The sequence below is a fragment of the Lampetra fluviatilis genome, chromosome 32 (assembly GCF_964198595.1).
Source record: "Lampetra fluviatilis chromosome 32, kcLamFluv1.1, whole genome shotgun sequence".
Lineage (NCBI taxonomy): Eukaryota > Metazoa > Chordata > Hyperoartia > Petromyzontiformes > Petromyzontidae > Lampetra > Lampetra fluviatilis.
Genome location: NC_136306.1, coordinates 4,722,209 through 4,739,801, shown reverse-complemented (window position 1 = coordinate 4,739,801; position 17,593 = coordinate 4,722,209). Strand labels below are relative to the sequence as shown.

At 53.9% G+C, this 17,593-nt stretch overlaps 1 protein-coding gene across 4 annotated transcripts in view; it reads right to left on the bottom strand.

Annotated features, from left to right (window-relative positions):
- Positions 1 to 1,034: 1,034 nt before the first annotated feature.
- Positions 1,035 to 17,593, bottom strand: part of LOC144943662 (6-phosphofructo-2-kinase/fructose-2,6-bisphosphatase-like) — a 47,854-nt gene continuing 31,295 nt past the window's right edge. For 2 of the 4 annotated variants that reach the window (XM_078871348.1, XM_078871352.1), the window contains exons 4-13: positions 16,117 to 16,183; positions 15,207 to 15,338; positions 13,471 to 13,592; positions 12,558 to 12,765; positions 11,397 to 11,543; positions 10,864 to 10,968; positions 10,032 to 10,161; positions 9,548 to 9,610; positions 7,856 to 7,920; positions 1,035 to 7,528 (exon numbers count right to left, since the gene is read on the bottom strand). In XM_078871348.1, coding sequence (XP_078727474.1) covers positions 7,469 to 7,528; positions 7,856 to 7,920; positions 9,548 to 9,610; positions 10,032 to 10,161; positions 10,864 to 10,968; positions 11,397 to 11,543; positions 12,558 to 12,765; positions 13,471 to 13,592; positions 15,207 to 15,338; positions 16,117 to 16,183 — 1,099 coding nt within the window. In that variant the 3' untranslated portion in view covers positions 1,035 to 7,468. The remainder of the gene's footprint in view (positions 7,529 to 7,855; positions 7,921 to 9,547; positions 9,611 to 10,031; positions 10,162 to 10,863; positions 10,969 to 11,396; positions 11,544 to 12,557; positions 12,766 to 13,470; positions 13,593 to 15,206; positions 15,339 to 16,116; positions 16,184 to 17,593) is intronic. The other 2 variants (XM_078871350.1, XM_078871351.1) reach the window with 2 other exon arrangements.

Below are 17,593 nucleotides of genomic sequence, written 5' to 3'. Positions count from 1 at the left end.
GCGAGCTTCACACTCAGGGTGCTCTGAAAGGCGGTGTCCAAATGCAGGCCGACCCTGCCCCCCCCCCCCCCCCCCCCCCCGAAGCTGGCCAGATGACGGTCTCTCACGTGCGGCTTTCACCAGAGCGGCGTGGAAGGCCGAAGTCTCAAAGGTATGCAAATGCGGCGTGGACAGACGGACGGACATATGGGTGGACCTTAGAAAGGATGCAGTGGATGGACGAATGGAGCAACAGTAGGATGGACGGACAGATGGGCTGACGGACACACTGGTGGATGGATGGAATGGACGAACAGAGAGACGGACAAATGGAGGGATGGATGGAAGAGCCCGTGAGGCCCAAGAAACAAAACCCTCGCTTGCTGGTCACTCATTGGCACGTGGTGTCACACCCCCATTATCCAGCACTGCAGGGCAAGGATTATGTATAGAATTGTGAAACTCCTGATTACACCAGGCTACAAGATGGATGCCAGCAGATGGCAGTATAGCAGGTGGGTTTATACTGGTAGGAACCTGGTTACACCAGCCCACAGGGGATTATTGTGTCCGTCCATCCTGCATCAAAAAATGAGTGGGGAGGGGCTGGGTGGGGAGGGTGGGGCTGGCTGGGGGGTGGGAGGGGTGGGGAGGGGCTGGTCACCCCGTGGTGCCCTTATAAAACTCAAAGTTTAACCTACTCACGCCGGCTTGTGCCCACCCTCAGTCGGCCGTATTTGCGGAATACACCACGCCGCCGTTGACCCTGGCCATTGACCGAGCAACCCAACGTTCCTACCAGCTCCCTCCGCAGGAATGTGTTTGAACACAGCTGTGCAGACCTTTTCAGTGCCATTCCGGATCTGCCGTCTGTGTGGTGGTTTTTCTCTGGGGTTCTCCAGTTTTCCCCCCACCGGAAGTAACTTTCTGACCCGCCCCTTACTGGAAATCTGTGAAAGAGCTCCGAAGCTCACCAGATTTCCTCCAGTCTTTAAATATTCTGATTTTGAAATTATCAAGTAAAACGTTCCGTATTTGTAAAGGAATTGGCCAAAGATTCAAATACAGTGGCGTGCTCTTGAATAAGTCTTGAGCCTCATCAAGGCTTCCTGAACGACATTTGACACAACGCAGAGAGACGCTCTCAGAGCTGGTTTGCCCCTCCAAATATTTTATTTTGTTATCGTCACAGTCTAAACATCCGCAAATGTTGTAATGCTGTCTTTGGAAGATACAACAGATTGTTATATATTTTTTTTACATCAGTTTAACACATTCAGCCTTCATTACTGTACAGGTATTTAAAATCAAACACTTTTCTCGCCGTTTTAAAACACTTTCCGTGGAAAAATCTCAACTTTAGCAAAAAAGCAGGGTCTCCCTCCTTGTCGTCACCACCATTCACCAGAGCACCCCCCCCCTTCCCCCCCCTACAGAACGTCGTCGTCTGTGTTTGTGTAAAACATAAAATGGCCTGAGGTCTAATTGCTGTCTTGCCATTGCAGCTGATAGTGGATTGATGTCCGTGACAGGTACAATCGCGATTAAACGCCCCCTTTAAAAAGGTGAACACCACAAACATCTGGCAATATGCTGCGCCGTGCAGTCAGGCCCGACCGCATCATCTCCATACATTCAGCCAAAGTGACCCGGACTTTTTCAATACAGCAATCGTCGAGTGCGAGTGACCAACTCGAAATCAAACTTGATGCGCTGACAATTATAAATTTGCAATTAAAACACAAATTGGCTAAACTTTGGCCACGCGTTTGTGAACCTTTTGCCACAATTCGCGGTACAAAGTTGATCATTTTATTCGTTTATTCGCGTGACTTCTCCCACCAGCCCTGCCCGAGCCAATTGGCAAAGGACGTGCGTGTTGGTTGGATGGCAGTCACGCACCAAAGCACCTGAGTTTGTGCAACGAAAATTACCCGACATACAAAGTTAATGAACAGCAAAAATCCGAGCGCGTGTCGGTTGGCAATGGAAAACGAGGAACCCGAGTCGCGCCCAGAGGGCAAGTGGAAGTTTGCGTGACCGTCGGTCACATTAATTCACGATTCAAAGCAAAGACCGGACAGCATTGTCTCCTCATATCAACTGCACACCTAGGGGCGGGGGAACCTATGCCCCTCCCCCGCGCCCCCCCCCCCCCCCCCTGTGAGCCAGACATGACTCGGAGCATCATTTTACACGGCCAGCAGCCACGTGAGGTTGGCCCACTTTCACAACGACACCCACTTCACAGCGTTACGCTAATGGCATTCATCCGTTGCTGCGAGCATTCCAGCGGCGCTAATCGGGTGCTAGAGGGGGATATTTTCATACTGGAAACACTGCAGCTTTTCTAATTTTAGTGGCACTCAGGTCACAGTTGTCTTTCAAGTAGCTCTGAGCGTACGCAGTCAATGCATGTGGCGCAACCATGAGCAGAGTTTAGTGGTTATCTTAAGTGTGGTTGCCCGCCAAAGGATTATTAAACTTTTCCTCTCCCCCCCCCCAGAACAGAACTGGTTGCCCACGTGTGATATAGGTAAATACAGAAAACGATGGCATTACATTCCAGGTGTGGAGTCGGCGGGCTAGTTTGTGCGCAAATCACCGTGTTAAGGGCTGCGATATCCCACCACTCATTCCAGAGATGAGACCCCCCCCCCCCCTCCCGTATTAATCCACAGATGCGACTGTTCCCATCTCGATCCAGCTGCCCTCTCCCATCTTCCGAACCGAGCGACGCAGAGAAGTCACCAACTTTAAATCTCTGCGCGCGTGGTTTTTGTTCGTTTTCCGTTTTCAAACAGCTGCCGGCGGCACAATTCTCGCTCCACCACCGATCGATTCCTCGCCAGTCTGCTTCCCCACCGTACACGTTCGACAAGGTCCGTCCCTGCTGGTGCTGCGCAAAGCCTTGTTTTCTGCGATCGTTTCCTTTGTCCATCCATCCGTTCGTTCGATCGTTTGGAAGGGCGGTGGCATCTTGTTATTTTTTGGAAGTGACCGACGGCAAGAGCGGAGCGTAGGCCACTTGGTTAATTCGTGCGCCGCTCTTCCCCCTCCCCCCCCCCCACCTTCTCCGGCGTTCTCCATTTGGCAAGCGTCGCCGGCGGCGTGACGATGTTCCGCAGGCCCGATTGCGGAGTGTTGAAAATAAAAACACGAAATTTACAACGGGCACAAGGTATGTAACGATTCAACCTCCGTGGCGACTCATCAAATTTTTTAATTTGAGGGTCCACGGTTCGATTCAACGTTCGATTCTTTTGTCCGATACGCACCGCCGGGCATTGTGCGTTCCGTGCGTTCTCAGTATCCTTCGTTCCGTTAGCCCAACGGAAACATTTGCATACAAGATGAAGGGTGCAGCTCTGACATCACTTGCTCACGGGTACTGCGAGCAGAAGGGCCTCCCCCCCCCCCCCCCCCGAGATGAAACTCTCAGCCCATGTCTAGAGGGTGCTTGGTTTATCCTTCAACGAAGGCCGCAGAAATTGGGAAGTGGTGGGCGTTACCCACACTCAACCCCACCATGTTGTGACCTGACAGTCGAGCGACTGTGATGTACCCATATACTGCTGGGTAGAAGACCAAGGCGGTGGGGGTGAGGGGTGCAATTTTAGAAACTTCGCCAATGTTTACATGGATCGAATAGAACCATTGCACCACCGCAGGAGCCATCACCATCATCACCACCATCATCATTCCCGCGGATGAAATGATGAACACGGCCCAGTTATTTTACGCGTGTAGTGTTGCGAGCGTAACAATCGATCAGAATCGAGGAATCGTCACATGCCCATTAAATACTGAGCTCGGATTTGTTTTTTTTACCAGACATGCCGCCTCCCCCCCTTTAACAACGGGAGTGGGACCCCCCCCGCCCCCTCTTAGTGTAGTTTCACGAGCGTGCATTCTTATAAAAAAAATCATACGAGTACAAAGGTTAAAAGTGTCACCTGCAATTCCTGCGACAACCCTAAAAGTTGAAACGCGTGCATAAAACGGAACCGGCTAAGAATCCACAGCACCCATATTGCATTGCGATGCGCTAATAACGTTCGTTTCTCAACGCCAATCCTCACTACCCCCACCCCACTCCCAACGATATGGCTTTCCACGATTACCAACCATCATATATGTGCACTGTCTACAGAGGCTTTAATTTCCATACGGATAAAGAGCCTGATTGGTACTAATCACAAAAAAATGCACAGCATGGAGAGGGGCCACGATGATGGGCGTTGAGATACGCCGTTCTGTAATAATAATACCCGCCAGTTAAAAACAATGGTAGTAAAATCCCTGCGGCATTGTTACAGTGGCGTTGCATCCCGTGGGTGCAAATCTCTCTCTGATTTTCCACGGCCCTTGCCACCAACCGCCGGTTGCCCGGCCCCCACTCGCGTCGAGTGTTACCGATTGCATTGCCGGTGCAACCGCCGCGTTTGAAACCGTTACCACAAGCCACGGGACAGCATCTACAGTAAAAAAAAAACACGAAATAAAAAAAACCCGAGAGTGATCTTGGCCTCGGCATAATACCCACCCACCCTTCGTCCCGCACAGAGAAACAGTGCAGCGCAGCGCAACCCCGCAGCCACCTTTCTCAAAGCTGCCACTTCGGCCGTTCAAGTCCAGTGGCGACGTGCGAGTCCGGTTTTGAGGAGGCCACAATTTCCAGCTCGCGTTTTCCAATCTCGGACGACGCGTGCAGGCAAAGACTGGATCACGAAGCGGCGTGCGATTATGACGAGGACGATGATGATGACGATGTTCCTGTACTGGGTTCCAACGAGACCAGTTCTGGGAAACTGGATTTGTCCGTCTGGTAGAAAGAGCGATGATGATGATGATAATAATGCAATCGGTGCTCCTGGGAAGCTGCTGGGGAGAGCCCTGGTGATAACGCCACTGCCAACGCATTCCAGTTTTTAAACGAATCCACGCATTTATCGATCACCCGAGACTGGAAAACCCGGGGCAGACTTTGTGGCCAGGAGTGACCACTGGGTCCCGGTCATTCCGAGATGCCCTCTCTATGATATCTACATCCTCCAGGTCACACAGCCACATGACCTGTGGCTTGGCAGCAGCAGACAACCTGTACCCTCCGTAGCCCATCACATCCTCAAGAGAGGTAAGCGAGTGGGTTTGGAGGGTAAGCGGGCGGGCGGGCAAGCGGGCGGGCAAGCGGGCGGGCAAGTGAGCAAGTCACTCGTGTAGAGGTACCGTCCGCAGGGCATCCTCCCTGGAGCGGGTCACGTCCACATTCTGCGCGCACCCACGGGAACCAGCGGGGTGAGGGGGGGGGGGCGAGGGTTTAGCGGTAAATGGTGAGGTCAGAGGCAAGGTCGGTGCTGGGTGACGACAACTAGAAGCCGGTTGCAGGATCCGTCGCATCGGCCACGGGACCCAGGTCTCACCCCAGCCAGCAGTAGATTGCACAGAATTAAGTAAACTTGTACGTTTAAGACGACGAAATACAATTACCGATACAGTTTGTGTTTATACACGGTTAAACCGTCAATAAAACTATAATACCGACTGGCTGTGTGGCAGTCGATACGCAAGTGCTGCCACAAGTGCCACTCAGCCGTGCCGCTGAAGGAGAAGATTAGAATTGTCAAGTGCCGTTCAAAATCGAGAATCAAGCCCTTCGTGCGCGTCAAGTCTCACATTATGGATTCGCGGTTTTTCACAGTTTTCAGTGTCTCACGGCCGTACAGTGGGGATTCTCACAATGTGTGTTGATTACCTGTTGCAAATTAACACACAAAGCCCTATTTAGTGCAGTGCCTCACCAGCAACAGCTGCTGCAAGTAGTTTCAGGTCTCATGGAAGGTTTAGCTCCAAAACTGTTGTCTTTACTCGCAGCCTTTCTATGAGAATCAAGCTGGAAACTAACCACCATCCAAGGTTGTTATTTCATTTACTACGGGGGTGTCCACTAAATAGTGGACATTAACCTGTTACTCCTACGCAATTGTGTCTGTGCCTCAGTTTCTTAGGGTCCCCTCTGAGTTTCTTGGATTTCCCCCCAATATTTTCTCACTGGACATTTCACCCATTGAACCCCTTTGGGGGGAGTTGACATGCGTGGGTCTTATCTGCACCGCGAGATTTTTTGTTCGCGAGCGCCCACGCCTCTGCAGCTTGCCACGCGTTCTGCGCGCTGCTCGATTCAGGCACAAGCGGTTTTTGACATCCTGCTTTGCTCGAACCCCCCAAAAAAATTACAAATCGACCGAGAGGGGTTGGGAGACGAACATTCATCACGAGCGCTGCCCGCCGCCGAGGTGGGAAAAGGCACGTCGGTCACAGAGACGACTCGGTGAGCCGCGATCGAATCAACTCCGCCAATCTACTGCTCCACCTAATAAACTCAACACGTTGGTCGATAACACTGCCCCTGCCTGCAGAGGAGTAGATCTATACTGGACAACACGTCCGGCAATGGCTCGTCGTCACAGCAGACAATGGTCACTGCCACAAACGTCACCTGTTACAAGTCCAGAGTGCTAGCTGTAGCGAGCTACTGCCAGAGCTAGAATGTGTTATTCAGTAGGTACCGCAGCCCTTTCACGTAAAACCGAGTGTCTGCTCCACTCCGTGGGCATATGACCCTTCCTCTTGCCCAGCACATGGAGGAAAGACGGCAGAGCTGTACTTCAAAATCAAGTCGCAGTGGTTTCCTGCTCACATGAGCAGAGGCCATGGCTGTGGTCATCTCCTGTTTACGGCCATTAGCCAGTTTGTAGGAAATTGCTATGGTGAGGGCGAGTATATCCTTAGGTCAACCACTGGTTGAGCTCCCCACAAAATGGTACTCATGTGATTCATCCCATGGGAGAGGATCTAGCATTTCGAGATTTGGGCCTGATTAGCCATCAACGGGAAGTGCCCCCAAACACACCGGCCAACGAAGATGGAGCATTCATAGGACCCAGTCGTCATCTGAATAACATGGACAGCGACAGGGGATGACGGGCCGAGTCAACCCCCACCCCAACCAGGATTTGAACTTGGAAATCTTTCCATAGTGCGAGCCGCTCGCTCTACCGCCAGGGCCATCTAACCGGGCAGTGGTGTCGGGCGAACGCGTTGAGTTTTGCTATTTGCTCTTGTGCAGCAGTGCTGTCAATGCGGAATCGGATGTAGTTTGTTGTTGTTTTTCAATCGATCGCAAGGAGCCGCGCGCGTCGAGGGTGAAGATGTTCAAGCGACGACGGGACTCGTGCAGAATGTGACGCACGCTCCACACAGTGCGGTGCGCACGCACGGCAAAAACCACCAACTGAACTTTGCAAACAATAAAATAACGGAGGAATAAAAAAAAAATTGGAGGGCGGTAGGGCTGGAAGGCGTCGCACGCGGCGGGTGGGACGGGGCGAGCCCTCGTGAAAGGCAGCAGGGTGGTGAGGAGAGGAGGCTGGTTGAACGGAGAGGTGAGGAGGTGGAGGAGGAAGAGGAGGAGGATGAGCGGGGGATGTTAATCGTGGTTGGGGACAGTGCTCAGCGCTTGCGCGGCGCCTCGAGAAACGCATGTGTCCTGCGACACCAGAAACACAAACGACACAGGGAGTGGAGGGGTAACACGAGGTCAACAGGGAGGCGAGGGAGGGAGGGGGGCACTGTTTGTTCGTGTGGACGAAGCAAACGCGAACATAGTTATACATCCTTCTCTGTGCCAACAATGCGGAGGGTTCAAAATTGTCCAATTGCACGTGAGCGCACGATTTAGTTTGCAAACCAATCAAAATTCCTGCTTCACGCTTTCGGTGCAAATTACTTTGGCTAAGAATACTTGCACGCGATTGTCTGTGCCACCAATCCGTGTGGTATGGTGAGCGGCGAGCGAGCGGTGAGCAGTACTCACCTCTGGCCGGTCTCTGTGCGTGTTCACCGCCTCCACCTTGAGGTTTATTTGCTCCATCTTGCAGCCTGAACCGCCGAGAGGGCGACAGCAAAAATGCGATCACCATCACAAACGAGTCTCCCTCGTCAGCGTGTTGCCAAGCAACGCGCGAAACGCTAACGACCTAACGTCTCGTTTTATCCGCGGCTGAATTGATTCGTGGGTAACTTCATTTGTATCGTCTCGTTCGACCACCTCATCTGACAAGATAACGGGAGTTCAGTGGGAGGTCGTTCATTCAATCTTCCTTTGCTGCTCCCACTATCTGGAACTCCCCCCCACCACAGCCACGTCTGCTGCCGGCTGCCTACTCCTGTTCAAGTCCAGGCCTCAAGACCTCACCTCTTCTCCTCTGCGTATGGCTGAATGTCATTCTCTCCCATAGACTCACACACAGACCCACAGACTCGCATAGAAACTTGTGGCTGACTGCCTTTCTCTCCCATAGACTCACACACAGACCCACAGACTCACATAGAAACTTGTGGCTGACTACCTTTCTCTCCCACAGACTCACACACAGACCCACAGACTCACATAGAAACTTGTGGCTGACTACCTTTCTCTCCCATAGACTCACACACAGACCCACAGACTCACATAGAAACTTGTGGCTGACTACCTTTCTCTCCCATAGACTCACACAGACCCACAGACTCATGTAGAAACTTGTGGCTGACTGCCTTTCTCTCCCATAGACTCACACACACACAGACCCACATACTCGCATAGAAACTTGTGGCTGACTGCCTTTCTCTCCCATAGACTCACACACAGACCCACAGACCCACAGACTCATGTAGAAACTTGTGGCGGACTGCCTTTCTCTCCCATAGACTCACACACACACAGACCCACAGACTCGCATAGAAACTTGTGGCTGACTGCCTTTCTCTCCAATAGACTCACACACAGACCCACAGACCCACAGACTCATGTAGAAACTTGTGGCTGACTGCCTTTCTCTCCCATAGACTCACACACAGACCCACAGACTCACATAGAAACTTGTGGCTGACTACCTTTCTCTCCCATAGACTCACACACAGACCCACAGACTCACATAGAAACTTGTGGCTGACTACCTTTCTCTCCCATAGACTCACACACACACTCGCATAGAAACTTGTGGCTGACTGCCTTTCTCTCCCATAGACTCACACACAGACCCACAGACTCACATAGAAACTTGTGGCTGACTGCCTTTCTCTTCCATAGACTCACACACAGACCCACAGACTCGCATAGAAACTTGTGGCAGACTGCTTCTCCTTTAAAATAAATCGGCCTGCTGTTTCTCTCGTGCCTTGAGATGTGGTCACATTTAAAAGCCATGTAAATCCACATCACCCTGTATCTGTTCTATCCATCCGTTTGTGTCATCTTCCTCAGTACTTTCCATCTCCATTTTGTTCTGCCCCGTAGCCAAAACGGAACATTTGTATCCCATTCCCGCGAGAATCGAATTGAACCAATGAAACATCACAACCCCTCGCCCGGTGCCCCCCCCTGGTTTGAAGGCTGGCAATCTGACGTCAAGGGACGAGAGGGCGAGGTCGTTGCTCATCGGCACCTCCGATTAGCATGGTTGGCTCCGTACGGTGCGACGTAAAGTTCCACATACACACAAAGATCACGAGCCGGCGACCGTACCGTAAGCCACGGGTGTGAGCTTGATGACCGTGTGGAGGTAGCACTTGAGGTAGGGGAGCTCTTCTGAAACGAGACGGCACCAGCGTTGGTGAAGTACGCTCAAACGACCCCCTCGTGTGTCCACGGGCTTTCATCCAGCAGCGGATTGATCAAGGGGCTGCGCATTCGTACTTTTGAGTAACTTGATGGGATCGAGTCAATGACGTCATTATTGCGCGCGATTGGCTGCTTCACCAACCCATGTGGTGCGGTGAGTGGCGGGCGGCGAGGAAGGAACCCCGGTGCCGGTGTGCCCCGTGTGTCTGTGCGATTCTGTGTCTGGATGTTCTGTGGCCATGCGTCCGCGTGCGCCTGCGTGTGTTTCTGCGTGCTTCTGCGTGTTTCTGCGTGTACCTGCGCGTGTTTCTGCGTGTACCTGCGCGTGCGCACACGCGCGCGCGTCGGCATGTACGACGAGTGTCTGCACGGCGACCACCCCGTGTACCGTAGGACTTGTCAAGGAAGTAGGCGAGTAGGCAGCGCATGACCGCCTGGTGGCAGATGACCAGCACGTTCTCCTGCCGCTCCAGCTCCATGATCACCGGCTCCAGGCGGTGCACCAGGTCCTGGTACGACTGCCCGTGTGCAAAGACAAAGACCCCCCACCCCCGCCCCAACAAGCAAAATTTTGTTGGCTTTTCAATGTCCCCCCTCTGGTTTTGCTGAAAACCCAACGCAATCGGAGGATTTCCCTCCCCCCACGTAACGTAATTGGCTGTGTCGGGTGGCGGAGGGCACAGTTGATCATTAATTTGCATTATACCTACACGATGATCCAACTCAAAAGTAACCGATTACGGATCGTAACAGATGTTGTGAACGCCGACTTAAAACACTGGTTGACTGAAAAGAGCTGAAGAAAAACAGCTGAAGGACCACAGAGCTTGGACAATTGCTGGTCGTGTTGGCTCCACCGCTACCCCCTGGCTCCTGACTCACCACTACTGCCTGGCTCCTGACTGACTGCTACCGCCTGGCTCACCTCTCGTCTGTGGTTCCTCCTCGCACCTCCGAGTCATTTTCCCTCATCCGGGAGCGAGCGACTACTGTGCAGCTTATATAAATGAAAATAATTAATAAATCGTACAGGTGTCTCTTTAAAATTGAATTTGGCCTAGATGTTAGTTATTGAATAATTTATTTAAGTTCGTGCACTATTTCGCGATTTTTTTTTTCCCTTTCGAAATGCAGTCGTTTTTTTTGCACCAGTTTCTATTCGGTCGTTTTCGCTCGGAGTTGGAGGGGACTGGCGGCCGTCGGGTCCCGGTTGGACTCACCTCCCCCTTGGGGTAGCGGTAGTGGTACTTGTCCTGGTCCCGGAGCGCAAACTCCTCCGGGTGCGTCTCCTGGATCTGCTCGTAGGTCATCTCTTCGCACACGCCCTGCACGCAGCGGCACGCACCACCACCCCCACCCCCACCGCAGTGAGCGTGCCGCACCGCCAATCGCAATGGTGATCAACCGCCATCAACCGGCTAGGATGGTCGCCCCGATTGTGAAGAAATACCGCACAAACGAACAAAGAGCCAACGAGTGAACGAGCGAGTGAGTGAATGATGAATTAATACATGAATGAGTAATGGAGTGATTGAATGAGCAACTGAGCACACGGTTGAATGAGTGATTGATTAAACAAGTAATAGCGATTGAGAAAATAAGTGAGTGAATTAATCGAGCGAATAAATGACTGAGCGAGCGAGGGGCTACATTAATGCAGTGGTCGAGCGAGTGAACAAATGAGCGATTGTGTGATTGGAGCGATTTAATAAATGAATGAAACGGGCGAGCGAAGGAGTGAACGAGCACGCACAGCGTCGATCTCGTCGAGCGCCTTCCACTGTTCGTACGGCGCGCCCAGCGCCTCGGCCGTCTGGATGGTGCGCTTCATCTGGCTCGTCCAAACCTTCAGGTCCTTGATGTTCTGCTCCCGCAGGAAGTTACCCATCGTGTTGGCGAACTGGGGGGGGGGGGGGGTACCAGGAGAGGTGGAGAGAGAGGGGAAGGGAGGATATTGTGGGGGGCAGGAGAGCAAACAGGGTCAAGGGTTAATCTCGTTCTGCCCCCCCCCCCCCCTCCCTGGTCTTCATTACTTGTCTTCTCTCTTCCTCTACTCCCCCCCCCCCTCCCCCCCCCCCTTCATCCCTCGTCCCCATCGTCTGCCCCCTATTTTCCTTCTTAATTCTCTCGCCCTCTTAACTCCCCCCTCTCTCCCTCATTTATCTCCACCTTCATCCTTCCCTCTCATACTCCCCCCTTGTTCCTTTCTCCCTCAATACCTCACTTCACCCTTTCACTTCCCTTCAACACCTCACTTCCTGCTCCTCTCCCTGCTGCTCCTCGCTCCACATCCCCCCACCTCCCACTCTCCCCTCCTTTCCTCTCCCCTCCTTTCCTCCACACCAGTTCATCCTCTCCCCGATACCCTAGGGATGCCACCTCCGGTTATAAAAAAAAAAACGGGGCAAATCGTGGAAAGATGCAGAAGACGACCATCTCGCGACAGCGGACGAGGGCGGCACTGCGTGCAAGCGCGTGGCCTTGAGCCGCGTGCGCGTTGTTATTCCGCAAGCGACGCAAACACTCCGGAGGACTTGGTTTACCCGGTACAGCAGCAGCAGCAGCTTCCTCCTCGACAAGAAGAGGATCCTGGGAAAAGCTGGACAGGTGGCAGCCCTACGCTGCCCCCACCCTGCACTCCCACCGCACTCCCACTGCCCCTACCCCTTGCTCCCCCACTACCACCATCCTGCCCACCCCCCCCCACAGCTCCCACTCGACTCCCATGCTACCCCCACCCCCCTCTCTCTCTCTACCCACACGCTTCCCCCCACCCTCTCTCTACCCACCCCCCTCTCTACCCGCACTCTTCCCCCCCCCCTCTCCCCACATGCTTCTCCACCACACTGGCCCCCCTCCACACGCTTCCCCCCACCCCCGTCTCATTACCCACACTGCCTCCCCCCCCACCCACCTGCTTCCCGCGCAGGGAGAGCCCCGAGTCCCCGCCGATGCGGCCCTTGATGTTGAGCTCGCTCTCCCCGTGGCGGCACAGGTAGATGGAGCGCGGCTGCACGTGGATGTTCATGAGGTAGTAGACGATCTTGCTCTGCACATGGTCCTGCACGCGGTTCACCAGGAAGCGCTGCCCCACGTTGATGATCTTGATGTAGGACAGCTCGCTAGATGGGGAGAGACGAGGAGGGGGAGGTGCGAGATGGGACATCGTCTCCTTGGCGGAGTCGCGAACGTCGTCACCGCTGCGCGAGTTCATTACCGGCGTTGTTCACGTCCTCGCGAACACCGCCCGTCGTCGTCGCAGCTTGCAATGCCCTTCACCGTGACGGCTCGGGTGCGTTACGCTCGTCACTCACGTTGCAGCTCACACTCATTACTCGCATCATGACCACGATGAAAGCTTGCTCCGATTAAGACCATCATCATTGTGATCAACGTAATCACAGCCTATGCTTTACATACTCATCATCAGAGCTGCATCTACTTATCGTACAAATCATCACAGCTTACACTTAATTACTCCTATTATCATTGTCAACGTAAGTATTAGAGCTTGCTCTTCATCATGAGTAGGGCTATAGTGTATCAAGCGGAGCAGAGCGAATTGAAGCACAGCCAGACCAAGTGGGGTGGAGCGAAGCGAAGTGAAGCAAGGAGAAGCGGAGTGAAGGTGGAGATGCCGAGTGAAGCAAGGAGAAGCAAAGTGAAGCAAGGGGAAGCAAAGTCAAGCAAGGCGAAGCGGAGTGAAGCAAGGCGAAGCGGAGTGAAGCAAGGAGAAGCGGAGTGGAGCAAGGAGAAGCGGAGTGAAGCAAGGCGAAGCGGAGTGGAGCAAGGAGAAGCGAAGTGAAGGTGGCGGAGCGCGGCGCCACCTGTCGGCGACGTCGTCGAGCGGCTCATAGGTCTGCTCGTAGAGCACGATCCTCTTGAGGAAGTCGTCCACGGCATCGTCCTTGTTCATGCCCTTGTAGTCGGGCCCCGTCAGCTTCACCTCCTGTGGTGGTGGTGGTGGAGCACACGCGGGGGGAGGGGGGGGGGCAGGGGAACGGGAGGGGGGAGGTAGGCGGTCGGGTGGAACGGGGAGCAGGGGGGGGGGGGGCATCTTGTCAAGTGATCGCATTGTTTCGTATCATCTCAAATGCACCTTCGACGGTGCTGTTTGTTACTGGCCCGCTTGGCATGCTGGGTCTTTGGGCCACGCTACAGAAGAAAAAAAAACACACGCGCGTGTTAAATATCGCGACGATCGACATCACCACCACCACCACCTCGGGGAACTTAACATCGTGTCGTGAAACGTTGCATCGTGGCCGCCTCGCTCATTCGTCGAGGGCGGTCACACGGCTAGCGGTTTGGGAGGACACGGGGGTCACGAACGTGCCGAGCCGTGCACCTCGTCCTCGCGCGGTCACTCGAGGACTCGGGCAAAGGACAACGATTAGCGCCGCAAATCCCCCACGACTCGGAAACACTTCGGCAACTCGCAGTGGCCGCGCGTTTTGCGCATAGGCAGACGTTTCCTTTCGAGCAAGCCGAGTGGGACGCCAGAGCTGGGAGGTGGGGGTGCTCCAGGAGCGGTGGCGCAGCAGTTAGCGCTCGGCCACTACCAACCACGGCAAACCCGAGTTCGATCCCCGGCTGCAGCCATCATCCGCGGCAAGCGGATTATAGATGATATATATCTGAACCGGTTGAATTCCCTGATGTTTCGTGGGAGACTTTGTAGAAACATAACAACGTTTTTGCTTTCAACGTTACCTAGGAATTTCGGCCTGCAGGTGGCAGGCTTTTCCTTTAGCGCGGGTTTTTTTTCAAAACTAGTTTGGCTACTGTGTGGGCGTGGAGGTCACCGTGACAGGCTGGCTGGGTGCCGGCGGGCCGCGGTGTACCCGCCCCCGAGTGATTTCCTGCAGAGCCGGTTTGTAGGAAATTCCACATTCCAACCAGGGTTTGAACCCAAACCCTCCGATCTTGCGAGCCCGTTCGCTCGGCTTGTGCTCGCCGGTTCCAAGTGCTTTGCGCGGCGTTTGGACTGATGGTGCAAAGATTCTGAAATCCCCCCCACACCACACCACACCTCGCCAACCCCTTCGCTGCCTCTTTCCACCCCAGCAGCATAAATGGTTTCAAGGCAGTCAATCGCCAGGTGGGGGCAAAGTGTCGGTGTTCCCACCTTTTCAAAGATGCCTGGCCAATGTGTAAGAGTCGGGCAAACATACCCCCCTAAAGGGGCCCTCTAGAGCTCCCTCTAGTGGAGGCTCCTTCCGTCAGCGGTGGCGTGAGAGAGCGCCTGCAAGGCTGCGCCTTTAGCACATCCTGCTTTGAGCACATTCCAATCGCAAGGAGGGTTTTGCAGGCGGACGGTAACTGAGATACTGGAGGCACACCCCCAACACGCATACAGTCGACGCGACCGGGTGTGCAGTGAACACGACCAGCAGTGCGGTTAATGGTCCCGGTAGTTCGGTTGACGTCCACGGTAGTGCAGTTAATGACCCCCGGTAGTGCGTTTAACGGTCCCGGTATTGCGTTCAGTAGGACTGCGAGTGCATCATGGGATGTGGGTGGGGGAAGGGGGGCAAGGGAGGTGGGGCGGGGGGCCACGTGCCTGGATGTTGGCGGCGATTACATCGGGGTCCATGCACACCGACTCCACGAAGAACACTTTGTACGCGTTCTCGCTCGCAAAGTTCATGATGATCTCGCGCCGTTCTCGCGTCGTGTTCGTTGCGTCAAACACCTGGGGGCACGGGAAGGGGGGGGGGCACGGGAAGGGGGGGGGCACGGGAAGGGGGGGGGCACGGGAAGGGGGGGGCACAGGAGAAGGGGGGGCACGGGAGGAACAACTATCAATTAGAACTATAAACCATCTGTATTTTACCAGGTAAGGCCCACTGAGCTATGTAGCTACTTTTCAGAAGCGACCTGCCCACAAATGATAGCTCAACGAAGTGGCTCATGTCGTAATTTAAAGCAACCAAAAACTCTAAACGCACGTTTTTGAATGTGAAGGGAAAAACCGGAGAACTCGGAGAAAAATCAACGAGACCACGAGGAGAGAGACACGCAAACTCCAAATATACAGCAGGCGTCAAGCTCGGGATCAAACCCACGACCTCCTGTATACCAGGCGAGGTAGCTAACATCTCACCAGCGCGGCATCCCAAAAGAGTTCCCTTCTCAAAAACCATCCAGATGCAGCCCACAATGCACTTCCCCAGGCGGCAGTGGCAGTGGCTTTAACATATCCGCTGAGAGTGGTGGCGGTGGCAAGGGTGAGCGTGAAATTGGGGCGAATCTCGTCAAGCGGTGATGCCCCACAGTGCAGCAGCACGACCGCCTCTGACCCAGAACTGTTGAGGCAGCAGCGAGGGTTGGTGGATCACACACAGATGTTGTGAAACGCTTCCCGTGGAAGCGTGTGTGTGTGTGTGTGACCGCCATGTGTGTGTGTCTGTGTGACCGCCATGTGTGTGTGTGTCTTTGCGAGACCGCCGTGCATCTGTGCGATCACTCACTGCCACTTGGCCGCCCTCGTCTGAGAGGTACGTCTTCACGTCGTTCAGCGCCGTCAGCGCGCACTGCCTGCGGGAGGGAGGCACCGTCGTCCCGTCAAGCAAAACAACGTCGGCAGCGGCGAGCAGGCAAGAAAACGCTCATTCTATATAGAGAACCGCAGAGCTTGGGGGGGGTGACATTTGGCACCGGCTCAACTACGCCAGGCTGCTGCTGCTGCTGCTGCCTCGCTCGTCTGTGGTTCTCCCTCGTGCCTCCGAGTCGTCCTCTCTCTTCGAGAGCGATGAGCGAGCACCATGCGCGCTATGAGTCAACATTTTTATTGTTACAAATGGCCTGGCCACGTGGTACAGGGACGTGGCTCACAGCCCCGCGGTAGCGAGCCCCGGGGGGAGACGTCACACCCCAGCCGTGTCATTCTCCCTCCCGTGCGCCGGCGCGATTAATGCGAGGTGATTATGCGAGGCGTGTGTGTGTTTGCAAGCACCGTCATCGCAGCGGTTGTATAACCACCACCCACAGGCGGTTGCCATGACGGCGTCAGTCCTGCCCGTCTGGGTCTCTGCACCTCCGGCCATTTGCATTAAAAATCCTGTGAATTCTAATCGTGCCAGAGTCTGCGTAAATGAGCATCAAACATTACCAACAAACTCCATGAACCCTAAAAGCAGCCTTAGTCTAGCTCATGAGCCTGAGGCATTAATAGTGAACTCTTAGAAGCCTAATGGTGCTTTCTATGCGCTCTGAGTAACAGGTAAAGGTGCAGCCCTTCAAGTGCTCACTCACGCCACTGCTGGCAGAAGGGCTTCCCTGCTAGACGAAACTCTATAGAGAGCCCACCGCGAGGGAACATTTGGCCTACTCTTCCGCGCTGACCAGACATCTTGACATGAAGGTGCCTTGGGTACTAACATCGAACCGAAAGGCTCCTAAAGAAATGAACCCTTTTGTCACGCGGCGTCACGACTTCATCGTCGTCTGGGTCAGAAGGAAAGACACCATCGCTACGTAAACGCCACGTGCATGGGCGGTGACACGTTCCCGCAGAGGTTTACCGTTCGAAATCCTGCAGCCACCCTGGTTAACCCCGTGGTGCGTATTAACCGTCATGATAACTAGAAAATATTTTTTATTTTACCAGGTAATGCCCACTGAGCCGTTTAGCTCTTTTTCCGAAGCTCAAAGAAGTGGCTTATCATCATGTGGAAATTTATAGCAGCCAGGTATCATAGTCCCCGAGTTACGATGGTCCGACTTACGATATTTGACTTACGATGAGGTCGTCGTAACGCATCTCTATCGTAAGTAGAGGACTACCTGTCCTCTAAACGCACGTTGATTCTAAATGTGGTGGGAAAAACCGGAGAACCCAGAAAAAAATCCACGTGAATATGGGGAGAGAGAGACATGCAAACTCCAAATATACAGGTGCCACGTCGTGATGGAACCCACGACCTGCTGCATACCAGGCGAGGTAAT